This window comes from Eumetopias jubatus, unplaced genomic scaffold (assembly GCF_037043125.1).
Source record: "Eumetopias jubatus isolate StellerSeaLion01/CBP00866 unplaced genomic scaffold, mEumJub1_p1.0 scaffold_7, whole genome shotgun sequence".
In the NCBI taxonomy this organism is placed as follows: domain Eukaryota; kingdom Metazoa; phylum Chordata; class Mammalia; order Carnivora; family Otariidae; genus Eumetopias; species Eumetopias jubatus.
Window position 1 is genome coordinate 98,858,739 of NW_028274813.1, and position 24,728 is coordinate 98,883,466.

Sequence of the window (24,728 nt, forward strand, 5' to 3'; positions counted from 1 at the left end):
CGGTGGACATTACAGTCTTGGTAGGGTGACCCGAGGCAAGGTGTTATGTAACGAAATGCTATTGTAAAGACGTAGCAAAAGAAGCAGAGGAGGTCTCTGAGGGCTTAAGTTGTCAAAGGAAAGCCCCACAGCAAAGGTAGGATTTTAGGTCAGTGTCAAGAATACATTGAGTTTGGTTGCAGAAAGGGACAGACAGAGAAGGGACGTACTGCTAGAAGATAGAGCATGAGCTGGTGTGCAAGGTGGGAATGAGTCTCGTGAGCTCAGAGGACTCAAAGTGACTGGGATGCCAGGGCAGCTGATGCAGATTTATGCTGGAGAATACTGGGCATAAAGTGGATGGGGTCACGAGGCAAGACCCTGGAGAGCCCTGAGTACCAGGGGGAGGGGCTTGTGCTGCCATTTCCCGAGTAATGGTTAGGGGAGCAGTGTGATGAGTCGTGCTCCCTCTGGCATGGTCACTGAGTGGGGAGACCCTGGGGGTGGGGATGCTGGTTGGGGGCTGCAGAAAAAGCCTCCAAAGATTTGGGAATAGCTGGCTATGGGTGGCAAAGGGAGAGAAGAGGAAGGAATACCAAATGATTCCAGAATGTTTGCCCTGGGTGAATGAGAATGACTAGTCAGCCAGTCAGTCTTTCGTAGGAATTCTGCCTTTCAAATGTCCTTCTCGCTTTTCCACGGAAATTCTTTCTCCCGTTCCTACCATGCATGGCGCCTGAGAAGAACAACAGTATTTGCCCTCTCCTCTTTTCTAGTGTGGCTTTCCCACCAAAAGCATTAAAATCTCACCAACTATGTAAGGACCCAGCTTTGGAGAGGAATCACGTGTAGGCAAAACACCCTGAAGCTCCTGTCAGCTTCCCACTTCCCCTCTTCTGCAAATTTTGATCCTATGACTAGGAATGAAACCGCAACTATTTCTAGTATCTGTCACAGATGTGGTTTTCTCCCTATTTTTATTGCCAGTCAGTGAGTCAGCGGTTAAGTTCATGAGTCCCTTTGTCTTAACTTATTCACCCTAAATTGGGGGTTTCCTTTTGAGTTTATACTAAAAGCAACAATATCCTGCACTTGCCATTGCCCTTTGTTGTTTAAATAATGCTTTCATTATTGTTATCCCATTTGAACCTTTACTAAACTACGAAACAAGCCTGTCTGATATCATTAGTATCTTTTAATAGGTGATCAAGCTGATACTGAGAAGTGTCATTTACACAGACACCGGCTGTCATACCTAGAAATAGCACCTAGAATCCCGTTATTTAGTTCCCTCCAATATACTAGATGCTGTTACAGAGACAAAGACGTTTCATACAGGATCTTGAGTACCTTACAAAATTGGGAAAACCGGGCATAGATTTGTACAGTTTAAGTACATCCTGTACCTGAGTATCCCACTAGATGGCAATAGAAGCAATGAGCAGAAGGTACAGGATGACTTACCTCCTCGTAATGCCATGCACGAGTATGGGAGGATTGTGTCCATTTCTGGGTTCTGTGTTTTAAAGGGGATGCTGACAACCCAGAGCTTGACCGGGTGAAACTCACCAGGAATCAAAGATGAAGGGACAGGCATCCAGGAAAGAGAACTCAGAGAGGACTTCACACTCCCTCCATTTATTGGAAGGCCTGGCATGTGGAAGAGGCTTATGCTTTATGGTCCCGAGAATGGGCCTAGAGCTAACAGACAGAAATTACAGGAGAGAGGATTCCAACTTCATGTAAGGAAAGATACCCTAGGCACTGGAACAATAAAAAATATATAGAACAAGCTGCCCGATGTGGTAATGAGCTCCCTATGTCTCACAGTAATCCAACACAGACCAGATGAACACCTATTTAGGATGTTGTAGGGAAAATGCCTATATCTATCAGACCAAGTATGTTTGCCATTGAGTTCAGGACCAGTGTAGTGTTGAGGCTGAGGAGAGAGCATTGTGCTGGGTTTGAGACCACAGGCTCTGGAGACTCCAGAGTTCCAAGACTCCTTGGAACCAATCCACGGGGTTGTGAAGAAGCCAGGCCACATGGAAAGGCCATTTGTAGGGGCTTTGGCCAGCACTCCAGCCAAGGCATCAGCTGACAGTCAGTATCAACCACTAAACACATGAATGTGTTAGCCTTCAGATCATTCTAATCCTCCAACTTTGAACCATCACACTTGATACCAAATGGAGCAGAGATGAGATGCCCTGCCCAGCCTTGCCCAAATTCCAGATTCGCAAGCAAAATAAATGTTATCATTTTAAGCCACTAAGTTTGGGGGGTAGTTACGTAGTGCTGGGTAACTGGGACACAATGTTTATGTGATATTCTAAATTGCCACCGATCTTCAAGGCAACTTACAGGTGCTGAGTCAAGTAGAAGGTGGTTTTATTTGCAGAAAGGGGATTGGTGGGTTGGGCTGATGAGAAAAGAGAAAGTATGGTGAAGCTGTTGGGTGAATATGAATGAGAGTTGAATGAGGAGCTTTGGAGGCACAGTGAAGGGCACAGTGAGAACTAGATCCATGATTTGTAATAACCTCCCTCCCCTACATGGTTCTGTGAGTTTTCTAACTCCCCTGGAGAAGGAAGATAAATTGAGCAGATGCCAGATCCTGACAAGAAGGGGGAAGAGTACTTGAAGGTATGTAGATGGCCAGCACAGGTGGACCTGGGAAACACAACACCTAAGGAAACAGAATGAAACAAAGTAGGCCAGCATATTGTTTGCTGTTGGTCTGGAAAGGAATCTTAGAGATTGTTTTCTAGATACGGAGGCCAAGATCCGGCACTTGGAAAACAACTAAGCACTAATTGTATAGTACGGACAGTACAACTGAATTTCGGAGAACATAGGTTAGGTGTGACGAGAGTATGAATGGGTGATGGATCCACAACAGCTTTCCAGATAGTGGGACCAGAAAATTGAGACAAGCTGGATATGATAATAGGCTCTTTCTGTATCTAAGAAGGGGAAAGGTAGGGCAGTTTGTTTAAAGGTTAGGGCAGGGAATCATGTTGGAAATTCTCTCAGTAATACCGTGAAGGACAGTTCTCTCATTTTGGAAGGGGAAAAATTACACCAGGCACAAAGAAGAAGGAAACCAGAGTGGGTGACAATTCCCCAGTGATCTGGCCACGGTACTTTAGGATATCCAAGCTCTGCCTCCCTGGTGCTTGGATGCAGGTGGGAAGAGGCAGGCAAGGGATGATACCAGAAGGTGGTATCATCCTCACCTCATTACCTTTCAGGCTATAATAAATATATTTTAAAATTAAAAAGCAATCACATAAATCTGGGCTGAAATCTTCCAAGTGGCAATTTCCGATGAAGGTCACTGGAGCCCCCACACTGTTCATTTCTCCTCCTTCCTTTCCTGCAGCGTACTGCATCAGTTATCCTCCTGAGGAAAGAATAAAAAAACAATTTCAGCATCTAGGGTGGAAGAGGAGGTGTTAATCGTTGTGAAATTTGACAGGGGGGAAGCCTCCCTGAACCCGCCGGGGCCATTTAAAGCTTTTCTACCCCCTCTAGACTAGCACAGGTGCACGTGCATCAGACCTCAAAAGAGGGAAGACATTTATATAGAAAGCAGTAATACGTCAGGACTGGCCCATGTCTGAATGTGTCTCGTCTTACCCCCAGTTGTCAGGACATGTCATGTCAGCTGTCAGTAACATTTCATTCCTCTTTTCAGAAGATGAAGTCAAAATGCCAGTTAGCGTAGAAGTTGTGCATGGGTCGGTTAATTGCCTTGAAATTAAAAAGAAAGACACCAAAAAAAAAAAAAAAGAGAGAGAGAGAGAGAGAGAGACACCAATGTGGTGGTGGTTTTAATTCAGAGAGTTACTAAAATAGATAGGGATTCTAGAAAAAAATTAGGTCATGTCTAAGTGGAATTGATAGGCCATGAAATGGACCCAGGTGATGTTCTTGAATAGGGAAAAGGGAACATGTTACTAGTACACCCTTAGTTAAGATTCCCTGTAGGGTCTGGAGCCCAGCCTGTGCATGTGTGTTGTGTAGCCCAAGGGCTCCCCTCAAGATGTCAAGCCCACCTACTTAACCCTACTGTCTAGCAAGTGGAACTAAGATGAGGCAATGTGTCTTAGAACTAAGGATTACAGAAGCTGTTGAAAGATCAAGATAATTTCTCTGCCTTCAGGGAGGAATAATCTAAAATCATTCTATATGTATTAAATTATTGTTCATAAATTATATTTCTATGAAAAACCTCACAGAGGCACCCAGGGGGAAGCTATTTAGAATTAATTCATCGCTGTCAGGAAATTGTTCACATGTAACCTCTCATACTTCAGGCTCAGATTTCCTTTTTCATCCTTTTGTGGAGAGACGCACAGTGGCTGGTTATTATCTTCATCCACCTTCTTAATCTCTTTTTCCTTACATATATTTGCTTCTGAAATCTTTCCTCATATGCCCTTAAACAATATTCATTGCCTGATGTTGAGCCCTTCCTGAAATCGGTTGCTCTTTCATTATGAAACCCAAGCTGGTCTGTGTATTCTGGAAAAAGTTTGGCCAATTCAACACACAAAGAGCTATGATTTAATGATCCTGTGTTCCAGAACTCACTCCTCCAGGACCACACTCACCCTTTAAGCCACAGCATGAGGATGGCTGATGGCCATTTATTGTCTTGTTACTTTCCTACCAGACTTGCACGTGACTATTCTGTCTTTCCCAATAACAGTTCCTCACCAAAGGTTTCCTTCATGGCCAGGATTAAATGGTTTTGACTGGTTGTTCAGTGAGTATATAGGACCCATTTTCTAAACGTTAGGAACTACATGGTGCTACAGTCAAAATGTTTCTGTCGCCACCCCCCCCGCCCCAAAATTCATTTGCTAAAAACCTAATGCCCACAGTGATGGTATTAGAGGTGGGGCCTTTGCGAGGTGACTAGGTCATGAGGGTGGAGCCCTCATGAATGGGATTAGTGCCCTTTTAAAAGACTTTCAAGGGGGCGCCTGGGTGGCTCAGTTGGTTAAGCGACTGCCTTCGGCTCAGGTCATGATCCTGGAGTCCCAGGATCGAGTCCCGCATTGGGCTCCCTGCTCAGCAGGGGGTCTGCTTCTCCCTCTGACCCTCTTCCCTCTTGTGCTCTCTGTCTCTCATTCTCTCTCTCTCAAATAAAGAAATAAAATCTTTAAAAAAAAAAAAAAGACTTTCAAGGGAGCTCGCTCGCCCATTCTGCTCTGTGAGGATGCAACAGAGAAGTCTGCAACCTGGAAGAGCACCCTCACCCGACCATGCTGGCATCCTGATCTTGGACCTCCAGCCTCCACCTATATCCGTTCAGTATAAGCCACCCAGTCTATGGTATTTTATAGTGGTACAGACTAAAACACATGTTTAAAAAGAAGGAAAAAGATAAGCAATGAAAAGTTTTCTTCCAGTATCTGCCCTGGCCATCTAGCTGCCCCACCCCCCCACCACAGAGTACAACCCCATTTCCTGCTCTTTTAGGTTCATAAAGAGGGCTCATGCATATAAAAAGAAATACATATAACGTGTTTTGAATACAATTGGCAGTGTGCCTTAACATTGTTCTGCATCTTTTCTTAAAAATTAAGAATACCTATGGGGGCTCTTTCCCTCTGGGACACACAGACCTCCCTCATTCTATGATATAGCGGCAGAGCACTCTGTTGAGTAGATGTACCATAAGATATTCGTCCCAACCGTTTCTGAATACTGATCCCATTCTCCACAGTACCCTCTACAGCTGAAGACTGTGGCAGACTCACGATCGCACTTCCTCTTCACTGTACACCTGTTTGCAGAGTGCTTCCTGTGAGCACGGCTCCATGCTCAGTGCCAGAGGGAGTACAAGCAGCAGTGAGTTTGGCAGTCTCTGCTCCCTCGGAAAGGACAGCCTCCGCAGGGACAAAAGACACGGAGATGAGGAGGGCTTGATTGCCAAGTCTCTCCTCCTCCCAGTTTGCCTCTGTTTGCTTGCACATCAGGCGTTCTTTCCCATGGCCTTGTAGGTGGTACCCGTGGCCCTTCCACTTGCCGGATGTGCATCTGATTGTAAGCCCAAAACGGCTTGCGCTGGGAACTTCTAGAGCAGAGCTTGCCAGCTTCCCTCCAGGGGCCAGGAAGGAGACCCACAGGAGTGCAGTGAAGTGACTGAGCCCACACAGGCTTTGTTTAAAGGGATAGACTGACCCCTACTCTGCCCCAGGATATTATTTCCTTGAGGCTGCTAGATCTTCTGATGGATTAAAAGGAACCGGCAGGTAAAAAGTAACGGGATCTTTCTGTGTTACTTCTTACAACCTCAAGGGAATCTACCACTGCCTCAAAATAAAAAGTTTGATTTAAACTAAGAGCCAGAACCCTGGATCAGTGTGTAAAACTACCCGATTGAGAAGTGGGGAAAGAATAACACTGCCAGCCCAGCAAAACTCATCTGTATGCCCGATACAGCTTCGGAATCACCATTTGCTATCTGTGCTTGGCTGGATCCTTATAATTTGATTTGCATGAAGTTGGAGGCAGCCCAATCCGTGCACTTGCTTTAAGCATATTTCTTATTTCTGCGACTTTCCATTGTCTTCGACAGTGGCCTTCTCCACTTAGTTACTGAGCTTACTGAGCTTCCTCTCATTCCAGGTCCTTGGATGTGGCTCTGTCGCCCAAGCTGTCCTCAGTCGAGGACTCTTTGGAGGAATTATCACTATCAATGTTGGATTTGCCATGGCAGTTGTAATGGCCATTTATGTGACTGGGGGTGTCTCTGGTAAGTAATAGAAATAATAGCGGCCGTTCATTCAGCCATTCCAATGTGGTAGCACAGTGTTGGGGGCTTTACATACCCCAGTTTATTTGGACCCCAACAACCCTGCAAGAATATGTATTTAATTCTGTTTTTATAGATGTTAAAATCAAAATGGCCAACAAACAGTAAGTGACTTGTGCAAAAGCAACATTTAGCAAGAGACAAGAGATGAGGGTTAGGATTCATAACTGGCTGATTCTTTTTTTTTTTTTTTTTTTTTTATTTATTTGAGAGAGAGAGTGAGTGAACATGAGTGGAGTGAGGGGCAGAGGGAAAGGAGGAAGCGGACTCCTTGCTGAGCCGGGAGCCTAGTGAGGGGCTCGATCCCAGGACCTTGAGATCATGAGCTGAGCCAAAAGCAGACACTTAACCCACTGGGCCCCCCAGGCCCCCCTGACCTGGCTGATTCCTAAATCGAACCACTGCATCCTGTTCTTCATCCATCAGTATGATCTTTGGCCTATTTCTTCCCCATGCTTGGAAGTCATTCCCGGAGACCCTGTGCAGAGCCCAGTGAAGATCACTCCAACAGAGACAAGTCTCTGGACCTTTACCCACAACAATCAGAAAAGTCTAGGCCACTTGCAAAATGGCTGGTGCTTTCGGGGAAGTGCAGGTCTCATTGAGCAGTGCTCTTGGTTGAATTCCGCCCCAAGTGGGGGACTGATTAGAACCCATTCACAAAGTTCTGAGAAGCAAAATGAAATGATGCTATTTAATGCAGCCTGGGAACTCAGGAGAGGTCTGTGGAAATGATGCAGTTCTCAAACGTGCTCAGAATCTTTCAGCAGCCGGGTCAGAACACTAAGGCAAGCCTGCTGAGCCTGAAGGAAGAAAGGGAAGCCCGCGGCGGGGCCCTGTGCAGCCTGCTGTGCATACTCTGTCCCCTTTCTCTACAGTAGCGCTCTGCCACAGGCGTTCCTGTCTCCATGCCACCAAGAAACCTGGAGCTCCGAGAAATTGAGAAAATGACGAGTCCCCCAGCTGGTAAAGAAGCAGAGCAAAGACTTGACCTAGGTCTATGTGACAGCAAAACTCCTGTCCCCACCATTACACAGTGTTCGCAATGGTCTATTATGGGAAGGGCGTGACATTACAAGCAGGGCCTTTGGGCAGAACAGTCCTGGCAGAGGAACCTGCAGTCAAGCTGGCAGGCCTGGTGACAGATGCTGCCACTGGAACACTGAAGAATGGTTGCCCAGACCCCCTGGGAGCCCCATTGGACTGGGCACCTGGAACAGTCACCTGCTGGCTGCCACCTTTCTGTAGCGCATAGACTCAGATCCTGTGGCGGTCCAGGTTAGAGATGGCTGTGTGTGTGGTTTGTTTGGTATGAGCAGTGTTTATGTTCACACTCTTGTCGAGTCTTTGCTGTGATCCCAGCACTATAGTGCCTACCTAAACACCAGAGTAGGCAGGGGACCATCCTAACTATAGTGCAGGCCTTGGCAGCAGACAGATCATAGGCGTGGCCTAAAGCACACTTGCAAGACGCCCCACAGCTGCCCCCTCTGTGCTCCCACTACGTTCACACAAGGCTGGTGGCCACAAACTGGGGAATATAAATGTGGGCATATTTTTTAGGTAGAAACACGGTTTGGGAATATTTCACCTGCATAATACCCTGACTTGAACATCATCACATATTTATTTAGCAGAAATTGGTCCCAGACCTTACCAGTGTAGGTAATAGCTTTCATCACCAATGTGGCCCATATCTGTCTGCATCTATTGATATAGTCGGGGATTTGGGCAGTCAGCATAGGACAAAAAAGGGCAAAGACCAGCAGAAAGAGGAAGAGAAGGTGAGAGATGGCGTGAAGGCTTCCCATCTGGGCCCTGGACTGGGGTTAAGCCCCTGTGCTCAGAAGGGTGACAGCTAGAGCCTGTGGGACTATTTCTACTAGAGGTTCTTTCCAGTTGAGGGTTAAGAGCCGACCTGTTCATGAGAGTCTGTGAGATCCCAAAATATATGTAGAGCAGTTTCTGAGCCTGGCTGATACAAGGCAGCATTGGGCTGGAAAGGAAGCTTATCTCCCCATCTCTGGAACCTAGCGCTGTTCAGCTCCTTGAGGACTGGTGGCTTTGGGAATGCACAGAGACCACACACCAGGCCACCGTTAACACCCAGGCCGACATCAGTATTGGTTTCAGCAGCCACAGTAATGGGACGGGAAGACTGTGGGGGCGGGGAGGAGGTGACTTTCTCCTTTGGCTGCAGCTAACATACTGGTTTGCGAGCACATAGGAGGCCCTCTTTGAGGATTCCAAAAATAACCATTGTACAATGGGCATAAACATAAATAAGATCCCACTTTGTGGTCACAGACTGGTGACGTCAACTGACATCTGGTTTTGCAATATACAACATTACCTTTCTGGAAGGAACTTACCACACTGTTCTTCCTTGTGAACATGCCAGTGGCCTGCCCCTCAAATATTGCCGATAGGAACTCACGACTCCCCCATTAATGATGCAGCATCCAACATTAAGTGTTTATGCTGCCTCCTTGTATGGTGGCTGTTTGTGATGTAACATTGTTTAAGCCATATAAATTCTCAAAAAAGCAAGAGGGCTTTGCATCATGACAAATAAAATATTAAGGTTGTCTCTATCGCAGCATGGTCTGTGAGCGTGGGAAAGGAGGAGGCTTGCCCAGAACAGCACCTTGAAAGTGTTCATTCTGCTCACGTAAGACTTTCATCTCCGGCCAGGAGGGCTCCAGCTCCACCCTGGGCTCTTCTTATGAATCATCTGATCTTCACAACAACCTGGACAGAGCGAAGACTTGAGGGCGGCGCTCCCCAAGTCCAGCACTCGTGTTCTTCCCACTACACTGCTCTGCTTTGTCCGGCAATAAGCCAGGCTGAGCACTCATCCTGCAAGGAGAAATCTTCCTGTTGCTTTGCAAGGCACCCTCCTGGACACACCCTCTCTGATTCCCAAACAACTTTCCCTCTCAGCAGGCCTTCGTAGTCCCAGCTACCCTTGAATAAAGGCCTCTGATGATTTATTGACTCAACTTTCATATTTTAAACACCTCCTGCGTGGCTTGCATTGTGTAAAGTCCGAGATGAAGAATGAGCACCCTGCCTCAAGGTGCTTATGAGGGGCTACAAACCAGAAACCTACCTGTAGGAGGTTTTATTTTGGAAGAGGAGCCTGCTAAACACATAACTCTCAAATTGAATGGACTGAGGGGAGGTGCTTTTGATTGGGGCTGATTTCTTACAGCTGATTTCTCTTGTCCTTTCACAATGGATCCCTCTATGCAGGCTGGGTGGCAGCTCCTCTCCAAATAGCCTCTGGGAATAGAGAAACAGGGCTGGCTTCGGGAACTTTCCATTGCCTGGGTACTCTCTCCTAACCCCTGTTCCCAGCTTGCCTAGTAAGTGGTGCTCCTGCTGGTCTCCAGAATTGTGGCTTTCTTAGATTTAAAAGTAAAACAAACCAGTTGAGGTATTTGTAAGGCTTCAGGAAATCACCCATACTTTGATATATTGGCATTTTTTCCCTCATATTAGCCCCTAAATGGCAGGGGCAGGTGAAGAAAGGACCCTGTGGCTTAGCCAGCAGTGAGAACCACTACCTGCCAGCCCACTTTGGTTTAGAGACTTAAGAAGAGCATTGCTTTCTTCACAGGGGGAGACTTTCCAGAAGCAGCCTGACCTACAGGTTCTGTAGAGAATCAGATGGTGAAGTTTCTTTTTCTGCTCTCCTCCTCCTTCTCCTCCTTCATCATCATCATTATCATCTCTTGTTCACAACTATGTCCCCACCCCAAAGGTCCACATTTCAATGTGGTCACATTGACAGTGACTCTAACTCACCCTCCACACAAAGTGTACTCTTCAAATGAACATCTTTCATTTTTAGGAACTAAGCCCATATGCACTCAAAGATGATATTTGAAAAAAAATTTTTTTTCTGCCCACTAAGGCAGGGAAGGCTTATAAAGATGGTGAAGGAGGTCTGGAAGTGGTATAACATAGAACATAGACTCTAGAATTCATATCAACCTGCATTTGAATATCCCATTTCCACTACTTAACTAATCATGTGGCCTTAAAAAAGTTGCTTAACTTCTATGCCTCAGTTTTCTCACCAGTTAATTGGAGTAATACCCATCTCACTAGGTTCTTCTAAGGGTCAAATGTATGTAATACCCCAATAATAATGTATGGCACGTGTTCAGTAAATGTTGTTGCTGTTACTAGCAAAGCCGGCTGGGGTATTGGTGACCTACCACTGAGCAAACCCATTATCTGATCTGGTGACTAGATGAGAAACCAGGAGGCTGATTTCTCTAGCAGGAGTTTAGGTTGCAGTGTTGGAAGTGTTGCTACGTTTTGTGTGTGAGAGAAATACATGGTTTATGCAGAGGAACTGAGCAGAATCCACTCAGACACTGTGATTACCTCAAAGTAAATTGAGCCCCTTACCTGAGCGAGAGTCACAGCCCACCAGCCAAGGTTTATTTTCCCTTAGACATCTCTTTTCCATCTTAAGATTGTTTTATATCCTCTGGACGTGGGCTGAGGAATTGCTAGATGCAGATTTAAACCTTAAACAACATATTGTATAAATATATTGACTTAAAAATATATTGAAGTTAACAGTTTATACCCATCTCTTTGAGGTTATTGTTTTATACATAGATAAAAGCCTGGTAGATAGATGATAGCTGGGTAGAGGTCCATTGATAGTAGATAGAGATACAAAATGAGCCTCTTGAGTACAAGTTTCTTCCCATATCTGACTCCCTTTTCAGAAACCTGAACTTCCTAGACAGTGTCTAATGATGCATGTGGGTTATTGGTCTGCCTTTCCTCCCCATTCAAACACAAACACACACACACACACACACACACACATACATGCACACTCACATACACTTAGGTGTCTGTCTCTTCACACAGTTCCCTACCTGGAAGGCTGAGTTCTGCCTGAGGTCTCTAGATAAGGTTTTCTGTGTAATAATTCTCCCTGGCCTCTTGCTAACATCCCTAATCATCTGATCTTTCTTGTAGGTGGCCACATCAACCCAGCTGTGTCTTTTGCAATGTGTCTCTTTGGACGAATGAAATGGTTCAAATTTCCTTTTTATGTGGGAGCCCAGTTCTTGGGAGCCTTTGCAGGAGCTGCAACCCTCTTTGGCATTTACCATGGTGAGTAGGTCCCCGAGCCCAGAGGTTAGGGAGAGCTGGCCATAATTTGGAAGTCAGAATTACTTGCTAGGAAGAGCTGAGATAAGGCAAGAACAGGGAAGTGTTCCACAACTGGCAGGCAGTTCTAAGTATTCAAAGTTCTGAATGATGGGGCCAACATTATCATTAAGACAAATTCATGAAGCCTTTTTCAGAAAATGGTCACAATTTAAATGGAGGGCAGAACTAGAAGTCTATCTTTAGGTCCATTCAGTACTACAGTGTGACCTTGCACAAAATAAGCAGTAGGCCAGTGGCTTCTCCACAAACTTTCTCTGACTTGGCTGGGAGAGAGGGTGTTGACTGGTAGCAAAAGTGATGATGATTAAGTATTCAGAGAAGGAATCTGGAACAAAGTCTTTGAAGGAAGGGGCACGGTTGAGAATAGGCTAGGTGGAGAATCTCTTCCACATTCTGTCCAACAACCAGGACCTCTGTTCTGTAACAGTCCTGGGAGAGAAACAGTACTGGCGATCGAAGACCCAGACTTTAATTCTGTGTTGTGTCAGTAAGTAGATGGGGGACTTACATGTAAGTCATCTGACTCTGTCATTCTCAGTTTCCTCCTCTGAAAAATAAGAGACTTGACTTCTAAGACCCCTCAAACTAAAAATCTTGAGATTGCATGAAATCAATGGTTGAAGTAATCCTTCTGTCTAACCCAAGGTAAGTCTCAGTACATTAGGACTCTCAAACTGAAGCTTCTAGGAGCTAGAATTTAAGAACTGCGCCTTCAAGAAATACTTTGTGGATGGAGACTTCTTCCCACAGAATGTCCTTCTGAGAAATAGAGCTTAAGAGGACTGATGGAAGATCTGAGACCAGATCAGAAACTCAGGAGAGCCAGCTGCTGTGGCAGGAGAGACCTGGGGTTGGCATTGGCTGTGTCGAGGACTGTGGTCTCCCTTGAACTAAGGGCATCTTCGCTGTACCACAACACCCTCAATTTCTGGACTGGTATTAGGGGTTACTGAGAACCCCCTGGGATTCATGAATTCTACCTACAGTAGATTGAAGCTCCACCTTGCCATTTGGTTGACCTCGAAAATTCCAAGAATTCCCCTCCAAAAAATTAGTTCCCCGGACCCACTGGCTAAGGATGGCTCAAGTGTGGAGTGAACCATGGAGGGCAGCCAGGGCTTTCTATCTTTGACCCGACATGCTAGAATTTCTCTGGGCATCTCTAAAACTGCCATGCTATGAAGTGAGGAGAGGCAAATGGTGTGGATCTGCTAAGCTGAAGCTGAGTGTTGGGTTGCAGCTGTTTAGCACAAGACTGGGCATGGGCTTCCCTCAGCTTTGCCCAGAGAGCACTAAGGTGAGAGTTCTTTCTTCCATAGACGGACTTATGGCCTTTGCTGGTGGAAAATTGCTCATTGTGGGAGAAAATGCAACAGCACACATTTTTGCAACATACCCAGCTCCATATCTGTCTCTGACGAATGCATTTGCAGACCAAGTAAGTATCATTTAACAAAGATCAAACTTTGGTGAAAAGATATGATCTAATAAGGGGAATGCACAGGAGCATTATAGTCCATCAAAAAGAAAAGGCTGTGTTTCCAAAGTCAGAGGTCACTAGGCATAACGCAAGCATTTTTGACAAGTTTTTCCCTTTACCAAAGTTGATACCACTAAAAAAGTTTTCTGTTTCCTCTTTAATAGATACACTTGAGGGTGCCTGGGTGGCTCAGTTGATTGAGTGGCCCAACTCTTGATTTCAACTCAGGGCATGATCTCAAGGTCATGGGATCAAGCTGGGGTCATCAGGCTCCTCACTGGGCGGAGAGTCTGCTTGAGATTCTCTCTCTCCCTCGGCCCTTCCCCCTGCTTTCTCTCTCTCTCTAAAAATAAACGATGTAAATCTTTAAAAACTATGCATACACTTGTTTCACATTGGTTGAGGTCCAGAAAAGAGTGGACAACTGGACATTTCAACCCCTAAAGGGGCAAATAGAGTTTGCTTTCTGATCACTGTCTCTTCTGTGCTCTGAACATGGAGGCTATAAGAAAAGACATTTCTATCTCAATTCAAGGACTGTGAAGTGTGGCAGTTGAGCCTAGAGTATCACTGATCCTCTGTGTCTCCTCAGTTGCATAGGTTTATCTAACCTCTCGAGGTAGCTAGAAGTGTCTCTGCCCTATGGACATCTCAACAAGCTGCACCCAGACATCTGTGATGTAGCCAGTAGCACAGTTCTTCTGGTCAATTTGTGGCAGGACGAACATTGTCAACCTGATAGCCTCTTCCTCCCTTACTGCAGCCCAAAAAGGCTGCTGGTCAGCCTGGAAGGAAGGAGGGAGGGAGGGAGGACATCTCCAGCAACTCTCAGTTGTTCTCTTGTGATCACGATGGGGCTGGGTAGAGTGGACATGTGTATAAAAGGGATCTTCCAGATTGCCAACTCTGCCCACCTCCGTTTGATGGATAGATGAAAAAACCATGCCCTCATGCCCTCAGTCTTGTTCCTTTCCACTTTGATCAACAAACCAAACAGGCAACCAACAAGTCTTTCTTGAGCCTTCTCTGTATGCTCAGCCCTGTGTCTGGAGCTTGAGGGACTGACAAGTAAACGTGAGTCATAAAGATCTGAGATTTGGAGTCTGAGTGTCTGAATTAAAATAACAGTTCTGTGCCAACTCCCTGAGCAACTTTAGCTAAATTACTGAACTCTGGGGGTCTCGTAAAGTGGGGATAATATGAGCACTTATCAGATTACTTTGTAAGGACGAAGTGAATAATATGAGGAAAATGCATTGTAAACAGTCTCTGCCCAGGAATTTTGAATCTAGCAAAAAACAAAATGAGCACCTGAGGACAAAAGGAACAATGCAAAAGTGAAGACAATTAGATGGGAAACTGGACTGTGGGAATCACATTAGTCATTTGGAACCAAGAGCCTAAATGAGCTGGGATGATGAGAAAAGTTTTGGTGGCAAAGATACAGAGAGATGTAGCTGCCAGAGAAAAAGGAATGTTCTCATAAGCTGAAAAAACAGAAGGATAGTATTCAAATGAAGTAGTTTAGGGTTTTATACTCTATTCTGTACTGGGAGTATTAGACTCATTTCCAAATGTCACAGTTCAAGAGGGCATACTACTACAAGAGAGGAACCAAAAGCTAATGATGTCACACAACAATGAGTGGAGAATGGGGATGTTTGTTCTAGAGCAGGTGTGTGTGTGGGAGCTGTGGGGCTGGAGGTGATGGGATGGACTAGTAGCTTTCAAAGAGTTGAAGGAATGTCAAGTGCAAAAGAAGTTAGGCTTGGTATGTACACCCTCCATGGAGATTTGGTGGAAGTTAGTACATAACAGGTGCTCAATAAATATTAATATACTTACATATTAATTATATAATATATATACAGTAATATTTATACACTAATTATAAGATATTTAGTCCATGAAATTATGGTGAGATAAAGTTACACCCAATAAAAGGAAGACCTTTCTAGCAATTGGGGCTGGGCTATCTCATTAGAGATTTCTCATGTGAATTCAGGTCCTTTCCATTAGAGGTAAGAGAGAAAGAAGGCTGACTTTCTCTCTCTCAAACCTTGGCTTTCATCGAAAAGGACAGTATCTTCATTCCTTTTGAAAGTGGCATGTGTCATTCTACTAGAAGAGCCTGAGAGAACTGGTATCATTTCCCTAATGTTTAGTACTGTTTGCCTTTTTTCATTACAAATTAGTTTTTCCCACTTCTTTCCTTCTTAATTCTACTTTTCTCTTATGAATTTTCTTTTCATTTCCTTTGCCCACGTATCCACTGATGTCTCACGTTGTTTTTCTCACCAGTTTGACTGAGCATCTTTAACCATTTTGCCAGCCGGCAGCTTGCCTTTCTGTTTAGCGGGATGGTAGCTTAGCAGGATAGTTGTAGTCAAGCTAGTAGTCTCCAGAGCCGAACTCTCTGGGTCCACACCTGACTGCCACTGAGTAGGTGACCTTGGCACGTCACTAATGTGTAAATGATGCTAGCCCCACATCTAGGATTGCTGTGATGAGAAGAGAGCCTGGCACAGTGCGTGTTAGTTATCACCGGGTTTGTTTTTAACAAGAGGGAGTGAATTCTGAGGTGGGTGAGTGAGCAGAATACAAGTTAAATCCTTTGTGCATTTTCTCTGTCCCCAGGTAGTGGCCACCATGTTCCTCCTCATGATTGTCTTTGCCATTTTTGACTCCAGAAACTTGGGAGTCCCCAAAGGCCTAGAGCCCGTTGTCATTGGCCTCCTGATTATTGTCATTTCTTCTTCCTTGGGACTGAACAGTGGCTGTGCCATGAACCCAGCTCGAGACCTGAGTCCCAGACTTTTCACTGCTTTGGCAGGTTGGGGGTTTGAGGTCTTCACGTAAGTAATGGCGGTGTCGGGGGAAGAGAGATTCACGCTGTGCCTCACTGGGAAGGGCTGTGCTTGGACCGGGGAGGTCCGGGAGAGTTCAGTTAGGAGCATGGAGATTAAGTGCATGCTCTGGTCATCAGTGTGGATTGTTTCACTGACGATTTGTGATTTGGGGTGTGGGGGAAGGGGGAGACACACATGGACACAGATAAAGAGAAAGAGAGTGGGAGAGAGACAGAGAGAGGGTCCAGGTAAATTCAAAAGAGATAGGCCTACCCTATATAATAATAATAAATCCTCAGTTAGTAGATGGCTTTATGTGAGTATTTTGGTTGTATAGGTTGTCTGCAGATTCACTTTGTGATAAAGTTGCACCTAGAATTTCCATCTTCTGATACGACTACTGGGCTCTTGCTAGTGAACCATGCTATGCTTCACTCATTCAGCAGATCTTTACTGAACACCATCTGTGCTGTGGTCACTGTGCTACGTAAGGAGATTTCAAAATCAGCTAAAACACTAGCCTTGAGCAATATAGTAAGGGCTCTGGCAACCCCCAAAACAAAGTGCTTAGTGAACGCAGACAAGAGAGTGACTAGCTATGCCTCAGAGGTTGGGAAAGGCGTCACCAAAGAAGTGAGGGCTGAGTTGGGTCTTGAGATATGAGTAGGAAATCCCTGGTGGAACAGATATGAAAGAGAGCCCATGCACAGGAAATGGCAAGACGCCATACTTTCTACCTCAGAATGTGCTGAGGAAATACGTCAACTGTTGGTACCAATCTTCCAGGACACATGTGCCCATTTTTCCTTCCCACTTTTGCCCCATGCAATCACAGTGGTCTGTCCCCACCCACTTAGCACATCTCTCTGTGGGAAAGGAACTTACATTGGTTCATCAAGTAGCAGGGCTCTCACATGGAGAAAGAGAAGTAGGAAAGACACGTGTGAGGAAATTCTAGTGATATTTGCTGTGAGAAAAGACTTGAATGTCCCTAAATGCTGACCTGTACATATAATCATACACATGTGATGACTTATTTAAGTGAAAGTTTGGGTTGTCTTCACCAGTGTGAAAAAGTAGCTATTAAAATAACTGACACCAGTCATATCACCACCACAGACAGGGTTGAGAACTGCTAGAATGTAAGCATCCTGAGGACAGGGACCTGGCTGCTTCCTCACCGCTGCCCCCAGAGTAACAAGACCAGGGCTTGGCATATACAGAGTCTCAGGAGAAGTCAATAAAGTCTGAATGAAAGAATGGGCAAATGCTATGTGCCTGGCATGTCCTAGGAGATGAGAAATACAAAGAAAATCAAGCAACATCTCCTATCTTTAAGAAACTAATAATGCAATGAGTTTTCTAGACCAGTGGTTCTCAACCAGAGGTAATTTTTTCCACCCAAAGACATTTGGCAATGCCTGGAGACATTTTTGGTTGTCACAACTGGGGAGGGTGGAGGTGAAGGTTATTACTGGCATGTAGTGGGTAGAGAGAGGCCAGGGACACTGCCAAGCATCCTACAGTAGCCAGGACAGATCCCCACAACAAAGAATTATTTGGCCAAAAATGTTAAGAGTACCACGGGTGAGGAGCTCTTGTTCCAGAATGATTACCGCTAGGACATGAAAAGGTTGAACAAAATGTCCCCAACTAAGAAGGTTCTTTTGTGTCCTCCTGATGGAGAATGAAAAACATGTCAGAAAGATTCCCAGAGCCCAGAATTAACCTGAGTTTCGTTAATCCCACCTCCCCGAGCCTCACTCTAGGAGACTGCTGCCCCCACAGCCAGGTCACCTCTGTTAGCTTCACACAGACCCCTGGAACAAATAGACCTCGAAGGCCTCCTTTTGAGCCCTGTTTTGTGACTCACCCAAAGCTCTAGGAGTGGTGGTGCTTCTAAGATCAATAGAGGGCTCACCTATCCTCCCTTGGCTTTAAGTATATAGTAAGAGATCATGTCTGTGGCAAAATGCTAGAATCCCCTACTGCCAGACCAGCTCCATGTCCCTCTGTGTCAGGGTCTTTTCCCTTCGTGCATTCGTTTATCCACCCCTGCAGCAACCTGATCTCTTGCTCAAGGCCCCCGGGCTGGAGATGATGAAACCCAGCTGCTGCCCTTCTGCTTCCTTTGTGTTCTGTTCAGCGGGCTCAGCATAGGCGCTTGCACCAGTTGAAGCTGCCTAGTGCCATTAAGGAGATTTGACTCGTTAACTCAGGCACTTGAGAGGTTTGCAGCTCCAAATTTAGGAATTACGGGGGTGGAAGTAGGGGCATTTTATAGTATTTGGACATGCTTAAATGGGGGACAGAGAGGAGATTTCAGGCAGAGAGGATCTGTTTACAAAGACGGAATGTTAAACTAACAAGTGATCTCGTCTAGCTGGAAGGGTGCGTGGAGAAGGCTGGAAAGGACAACTCGTGTCGGATCACAGAGGCTCTAGACTCCCAGAGTGAAAGACTGGGGTCTGGGTTGCTCCCTCTTCCATAGATTATGGGAAGCAATGGAAGGATTTAGAGCAGAAGTTTGACATGCTTAGAACTCCAATTCACTAAAGTAATCTGACATCACTACATAAAATGGATTAAAAAGGAGAGATAGAGGAGCAGAAACCAGTTAGGAAAGAGCTGGCTGGCTGGTGATCTTCAAAACTTCCCAAGAAAATCTTGGAGGGATAACCGATCTCCAGGGTGTTCCTAGATCGTCCCACCCTTTCAGGGTTCCTCATCCCTGGTAAGCATCTCAGGAGATACCCTAGCTTGGTGTCAGATAAGACCAAGACCGCCTAACTCTCGGGTCCCCACTCGTCCCTCTCTGGCAGGCAGTGAGGATGACCGTGTGTGGGGGGCACCAGAGACTTGCCCTGACAAGGGCAAGTCAATAGACCCTGTCTGACTCTGGCTCTTCCCTTAATTAGGAGGTTTTCCATCTAAGCGCTCTCCACGAATTCACATTAAGGTGTTAATGACTTCATGGATGAAGGATCTCAGGGATATTGTTAATATTTTAAATAGTTGACCCAAAGGAATGAATCCCTGATGGTGGTGCGTACCTTAAGCAAGTAACACAGACGTTGTCCTGGCATCCCCCAAATCACGGCATGCGGATGACACTGTGGGCACGTAAGACCCGGCCAGGCAGGAAGCCACGCGCGAGGGCCGCCATGTCTGAGCTGTGACCCTGGTACCACATGTTCAGCCCTGAGAGTCCGGCCAGTGAAAGAAGGACGTGAGTCCTGGCAGATACCTGGGACCCGAATCTGTTAAAGGACAGTGAGATTTGCGGTTAAATCACGATGAGAGAAAGGAAATGAGAGAAAAATAAGGGGGCTTATACTTGTTTCATGTGTTTACCAAAGAGAAGGCTCCTAGCTCTTTAAAGCCCATGTGCCTCTCATAGGAAAGCCCTCCTGGATTGGGGGGCTCGCCACTTCTGGGTATGGAGAGCAGGCAAGTGCAGTGTCCTCTCTCCTTCGTAGTAAGAGTGACATCTGGTGGCCGTGGTGCTCAACCTCAGGGCTCTGCCCTGGAGCCTGAATTCATGAGCTAGGATTTCTGGGGATGATCCAGGTAGAAGGGATCGCCATGCAGAGGGAAGAATGAGGGTCAAGAGCAGGGCTTAGTTCCTTTATTATCCTTTCTGATTCAAATGTGATACAAACAACAGGCCACATGGAACATATATATGGTTATTAAGCATAATGATAAAAAGAACAGCCATGAGCATTTCCCCAACTGTGAAGTCCTCAATATACGCGCATGCTCCTGCTCTTTCCTCTGCCTCCTCTGCATTATCCTCAATGCTGGTGTTTATCATTCCCCTGCTTTAAAAAAGTCTTGTCTGAAATGTATAAATCCTTAAATAATTTTAGAGTATTATTGTACAATTTTGCTTGCTTCTGAGCTTCGTGGTCCTTCCTATGGAGTTATTTAAATGGATTTCCTGTCTCCGGAAAAGATGGTGGCAATTTACGAAGGCACCTGCTTTCTCCCAGAGCTATACTTCTAGTATAATGTACTGTCATTGAGGACTTCTGCAGAAGACAGGGAATCATGGCAGAAAAGCCTTATCAGAGAGTAGCTTGAAGCTGTGACCTCAAAAAATCAGCATGAAATTAAATTATATTTAGTAGGTAATTCATATGTCCACCTTTCATTTTTTAAATTCATTCATTGACAAACATTCCTGATTGTTTATTCTGTGATTGCCCTCCTAGACCAACGTTATCCAGGAACCTCTCCACACCCTTCCATTTGTAATCCCCAGGACTCATCATTTCAGGATGAGGGAAAGGCAGTTCCTGAAAAATCGACCAACACTGTCCCTAGATGCCTTCAATTCTGACAGTGGATTCAGGGACTCCCTTTCATGAAAGGAAAATAAATGGGACATATTCTCTCACGAGTACTAATAGGACAATGGAACAGATCATCTGAAATAAGGTATATGAAAAATCTAGGATGATGCTCGTGAAGCACAGTGAATGTCCTTATACTTAGCTCTTGCTGAATTAAAAGGGAACCATGAGCATGAGAAAGATGGGCTTGTTAGTGAATGGCTAATAATACCAGGGGGAAGATCCAAGTGGTGTGTCACTAATTTCTTGCTTGATTTCAGAGCTGGAAATAACTTCTGGTGGATTCCCGTAGTGGGTCCTTTGGTTGGCGCTGTCATTGGAGGCCTCATCTATGTTCTTGTGATTGAAATCCACCACCGAGATCCTGACCCGGACTTCGAGACAGACCAAGCTGAGGACAAACCAGAAAAATATGAACTTAGTGTGATAATGTAGTAGTGTGCTCAGTTCAGGTCTACAACTGGCTGCACTAGTATTCTCTTCAGAAAAGATGGCATCCAGGGGCCTGTGTTTTCATAAAACTAGGGTGGAATCCACCCAATTTCCTCTGCTAGCCATGTGAGGCTCCTAATTGTAAAAGCATTCAAGGGAAAGTTTGTAATGCTGACCTCTTCTTCACCGGTTTCCCCTAGAATAGCACTGACTGTCCCCTGAAATAGCCTTATCTCCTGCTCTGCTTGTTTCATCCTTTGATGAGAATCCTTATTACTAGGCGAGCACTGATAACTTAGAACCTTGACCATGGACTTATTTGGATGATCTCAGCTGCGCGACCTATATGAAAAAGCATTACGAAAGCCTTGTTTCTTCCACAAAGGTTATGTTTCGAGTATCAACCAAAACTAAATTGAAAGACAAAAACTGTGATTTCAATTAATATGTCCATGAATTAGGGAGCTAATAGGTTAACTCTGTAGTTATGTTGTGCCACTATATTGGTATAAATACAGATATTCTTCAAACCTAGAGATACAAGAATCAGTAGAATATGCTGGAAAGCACAGGGGAAGGACACTGTGGCATTCAGAAACCTCAGGAGACAAGATAAATTTGGGAAACCAAATGGCATTTCTTAATGGAAACCATTTATCAGATTAATCTCTTGCTCTTTACATTTTAGAGGGCACCAATTAATTTTCTTGTCTTTAGTATGTAATAACCTAAAATACAACTGTAACCTCAGTCAGGAAAATTACATCACCCTGTATTTTTAACTCAAATGTACTTTCCTAATTGTCCACTTGAGGACAGGCATTTGACAAGCTAAGTCAGTGTCTGCACTCATCCATTATTCCACACAGGCCCTAGAAGCCAAAACTGGAAGCCATGGATCCTGGTCTAGTGGAATCTTCAGGATGGAAGGTCCCAGGAAAGATAGTATTACCTTATTGGGCTTTACAATTCACAAAAACACTTTCACCTTTATTATCTAATTTAATCCTCATAATGACTGTCCGAGGTAAATGCCATGCTGCCCCAATTTTTCAGATAAGGAAACAAAGTCTTGGGGAAGTTAAGTGAGTTGCCTAAGGTCACACGGAAGGTTGAACCTCGTCTACTGCATCATACACCTTTCAGAAGATCAGTAACTGGCCAAGAATCTCGGCCAGCCCTCCTTGGCCGGCCAGAAGACATGGGATTGGCAGCTGCCAAAATGTGTACACCTTCTGGATATAATGTTCCTGGGATCCTAAAATATAAAGACCTTCATCGTGTGTGTTTTTTTTTTCTTAACATGTAATGTATTATTTATTTCAGAGGTACAGGTCTGTGATTCAACAGTCTTGCACAATTCAGAGCGCTCACCGTAGCACATACCCTCCCCAGTGTCCATCACCCAGCCACGCCATCCCTCCCACCCCCCACCACTCCAGCAACCCTCAGTTTGTTTCCTGAGATTAAGAATTCCTCTTATCCGTGAGACTATCATGTGGTTTTATTCCCGCTGTTACTGAAACACTAACAAAGGAAAGAGGTTGCAGTTTGGTCATATTTTTCATGTGTTGATAAAACATTATCAGAATGCCTCCCTCCTTAGCCCACCCTTGCTCTTTCTAAGTCTCACGCCTCCTTCCCTGCCAGTCAACAAGCATTACATCTGGGGAATTTCCCGTTGGTCGGGCTCTTCCCTGTGAAGTTCCCTAATTGATGTCACTTTGGTGACAAGTCTCTGTGAGTTACAAGCACCAGAGAAATTGCTCTACATCAAATGATGCACCTTCAGTCAAACTGTTAAAAAGCCCAGCATTCCCAGAGGTATCCAGGTTCCCAACTGCTTTGTGATGATAACAGAACAAAAAGTAATTGTGAAATGTCTCCAGTGGCCTATGTTCTATAATCTACCAACATGGAATTTTTTTTCTTGCTCTGAAACTACCTGGATATTTCCTATTTGAAATAAAATTGGTGGCCCTTTCTTTTTTTTAAGTTTTTATGAGTATTATGACTGCTAAGTACACATATTTATCCTATGTCAAATTGAGATCTCTTGGGGAAGTTTTAAAAAAATACTAAGGCCCAGTTAATCATTTGTAAATATTGCAGTGATTCAAATGTGCAACAGAGGTTGATAACATTGACTTGGTTAAATTACATATGTCTAAGCCTTCTTTGAGAACCATGTCTGGTGGTGGCCAGGTGATTTCTGGTAGGATTCTCAGGCTTAGGATCCTCATGGATTTGAGAGCAGTGGTTCCCTACAGGGAGCAGCTTTACCCCCTTCTCAGTCCCTTCCACCATCCCTGCAAGGGGATATTTGGGCCAAGTCTGGAGAGATTTTTGGTTGTCACAGTTTGGGCAGGAGAGTTACTGGTGGGTAGTGGGTAGAAGTCAGGATGCTGCTAAACATCCAACAAAGGACGGGACAGCCCCCCTACCCCCACACTCCCCACAATAAAGAATTATTCAGCCCAAAATGGCAATCATGCAGAGGTTGAGAGAGTCTGGATTTGAGAAAAGGTGAAGGGAGGAATAAGAGAAGACACTGAAGCCCTGTGCCCTGATTCAAGTTCTGCAAAAACAGAAATGCCAAACAAGTCAGGAGCAGCCCCTGGGGGTGGATTATAGTTATTAGAGGAAGAGGCAACCTAAAATTTGAGTTTCAGGTTGGATTGTGGAACCTATGATCCATGCAGGTGCTCATTAAACACTAACTGGTGATTAATGACCAGGATCATGAAGAGGAAATGCACACTTACGGAAATCAACCCCAGGAAGGCTTTTTTAAATGGGGGAAAAAAAAAGTCCTCTAGTTCTAGGGGTTTACATTCAAATTCTCCCTCTCCCCCAGTTTACAAGTGGGTTTTCCTGTGATGGGTTCTTATTCCAGAGAATGTCTTTGTGGTTGAATGATCTATATCAGAAGTCAAGTAGAGCCAATAACCTATTTTTTAAATAGATCCTTTAGGAGCTGGAATTTTACCCCCCCCCTTCCTTGTCAATCACAAAACTTAATAGAAGCATTTATTTTAATGCCAAAACCAGAATTTCTCCATGATTCCCCAACCCATTGAGATCTCAAAGTATGTCAAATGTTGTAGGACTTTTCTAACCAGTAGGAACCAGAGTTAATACTCAGCTGTTGAACAGGCTAAGTGAAGTAGAAATGCCACATTTAAAATCTGGTCCTTAAGATATAAATTACTGTTTCCTTTAAATTGCTTACATACACACACACAACGTCTTATATAGACATCAGTACTCAAAAATATCAACTTCCAGTTAAAGAGAATGGTTTACAAGTTTTATTTAGCCACAGAACCTATTGTTCAAATGAAATCTTATATGGTAACCACTAGTAAACAAAAGCTGCTATAAATAGAAGGAGGGTGGGGAAGGGGATAGAAGTTTTGCCCTGCCTGTGTATCATCATACTACCCCCATCTGCCCCCAGCCCGATGCTGAGGGGTCTCTGAAAAGAAACTCTATGTGTGTATGTATGTAGGGGATCTTCAGAACACAATTTGAAAACCATTGATAAAGGACTTGGGACAAGTTGTTGATGAATATTTTTGTAAAAG

General features: G+C 44.8%; 1 protein-coding gene across 3 annotated transcripts in view; it reads left to right on the forward strand.

Moving 5' to 3' along the window:
- The window catches only part of AQP9 (aquaporin 9), a 42,321-nt gene extending 19,185 nt beyond the window's left edge, over window positions 1-23,136 (forward strand). For 2 of the 3 annotated variants that reach the window (XM_028100174.2, XM_028100171.2), the window contains exons 2-6: window positions 6,628-6,754; window positions 11,825-11,962; window positions 13,342-13,460; window positions 16,140-16,357; window positions 20,970-23,136. In XM_028100174.2, coding sequence (XP_027955975.1) covers window positions 6,712-6,754; window positions 11,825-11,962; window positions 13,342-13,460; window positions 16,140-16,357; window positions 20,970-21,144 — 693 coding nt within the window. In that variant the 5' untranslated portion in view covers window positions 6,628-6,711 and the 3' untranslated portion in view covers window positions 21,145-23,136. Of the gene's footprint in view, window positions 1-6,627; window positions 6,755-11,824; window positions 11,963-13,341; window positions 13,461-16,139; window positions 16,358-20,568; window positions 20,795-20,969 lie in introns of all 3 variants that reach the window. The other variant, XR_003608619.2, reaches the window with a different exon arrangement.
- The last annotated feature ends 1,592 nt before the right edge of the window (window positions 23,137-24,728 follow it).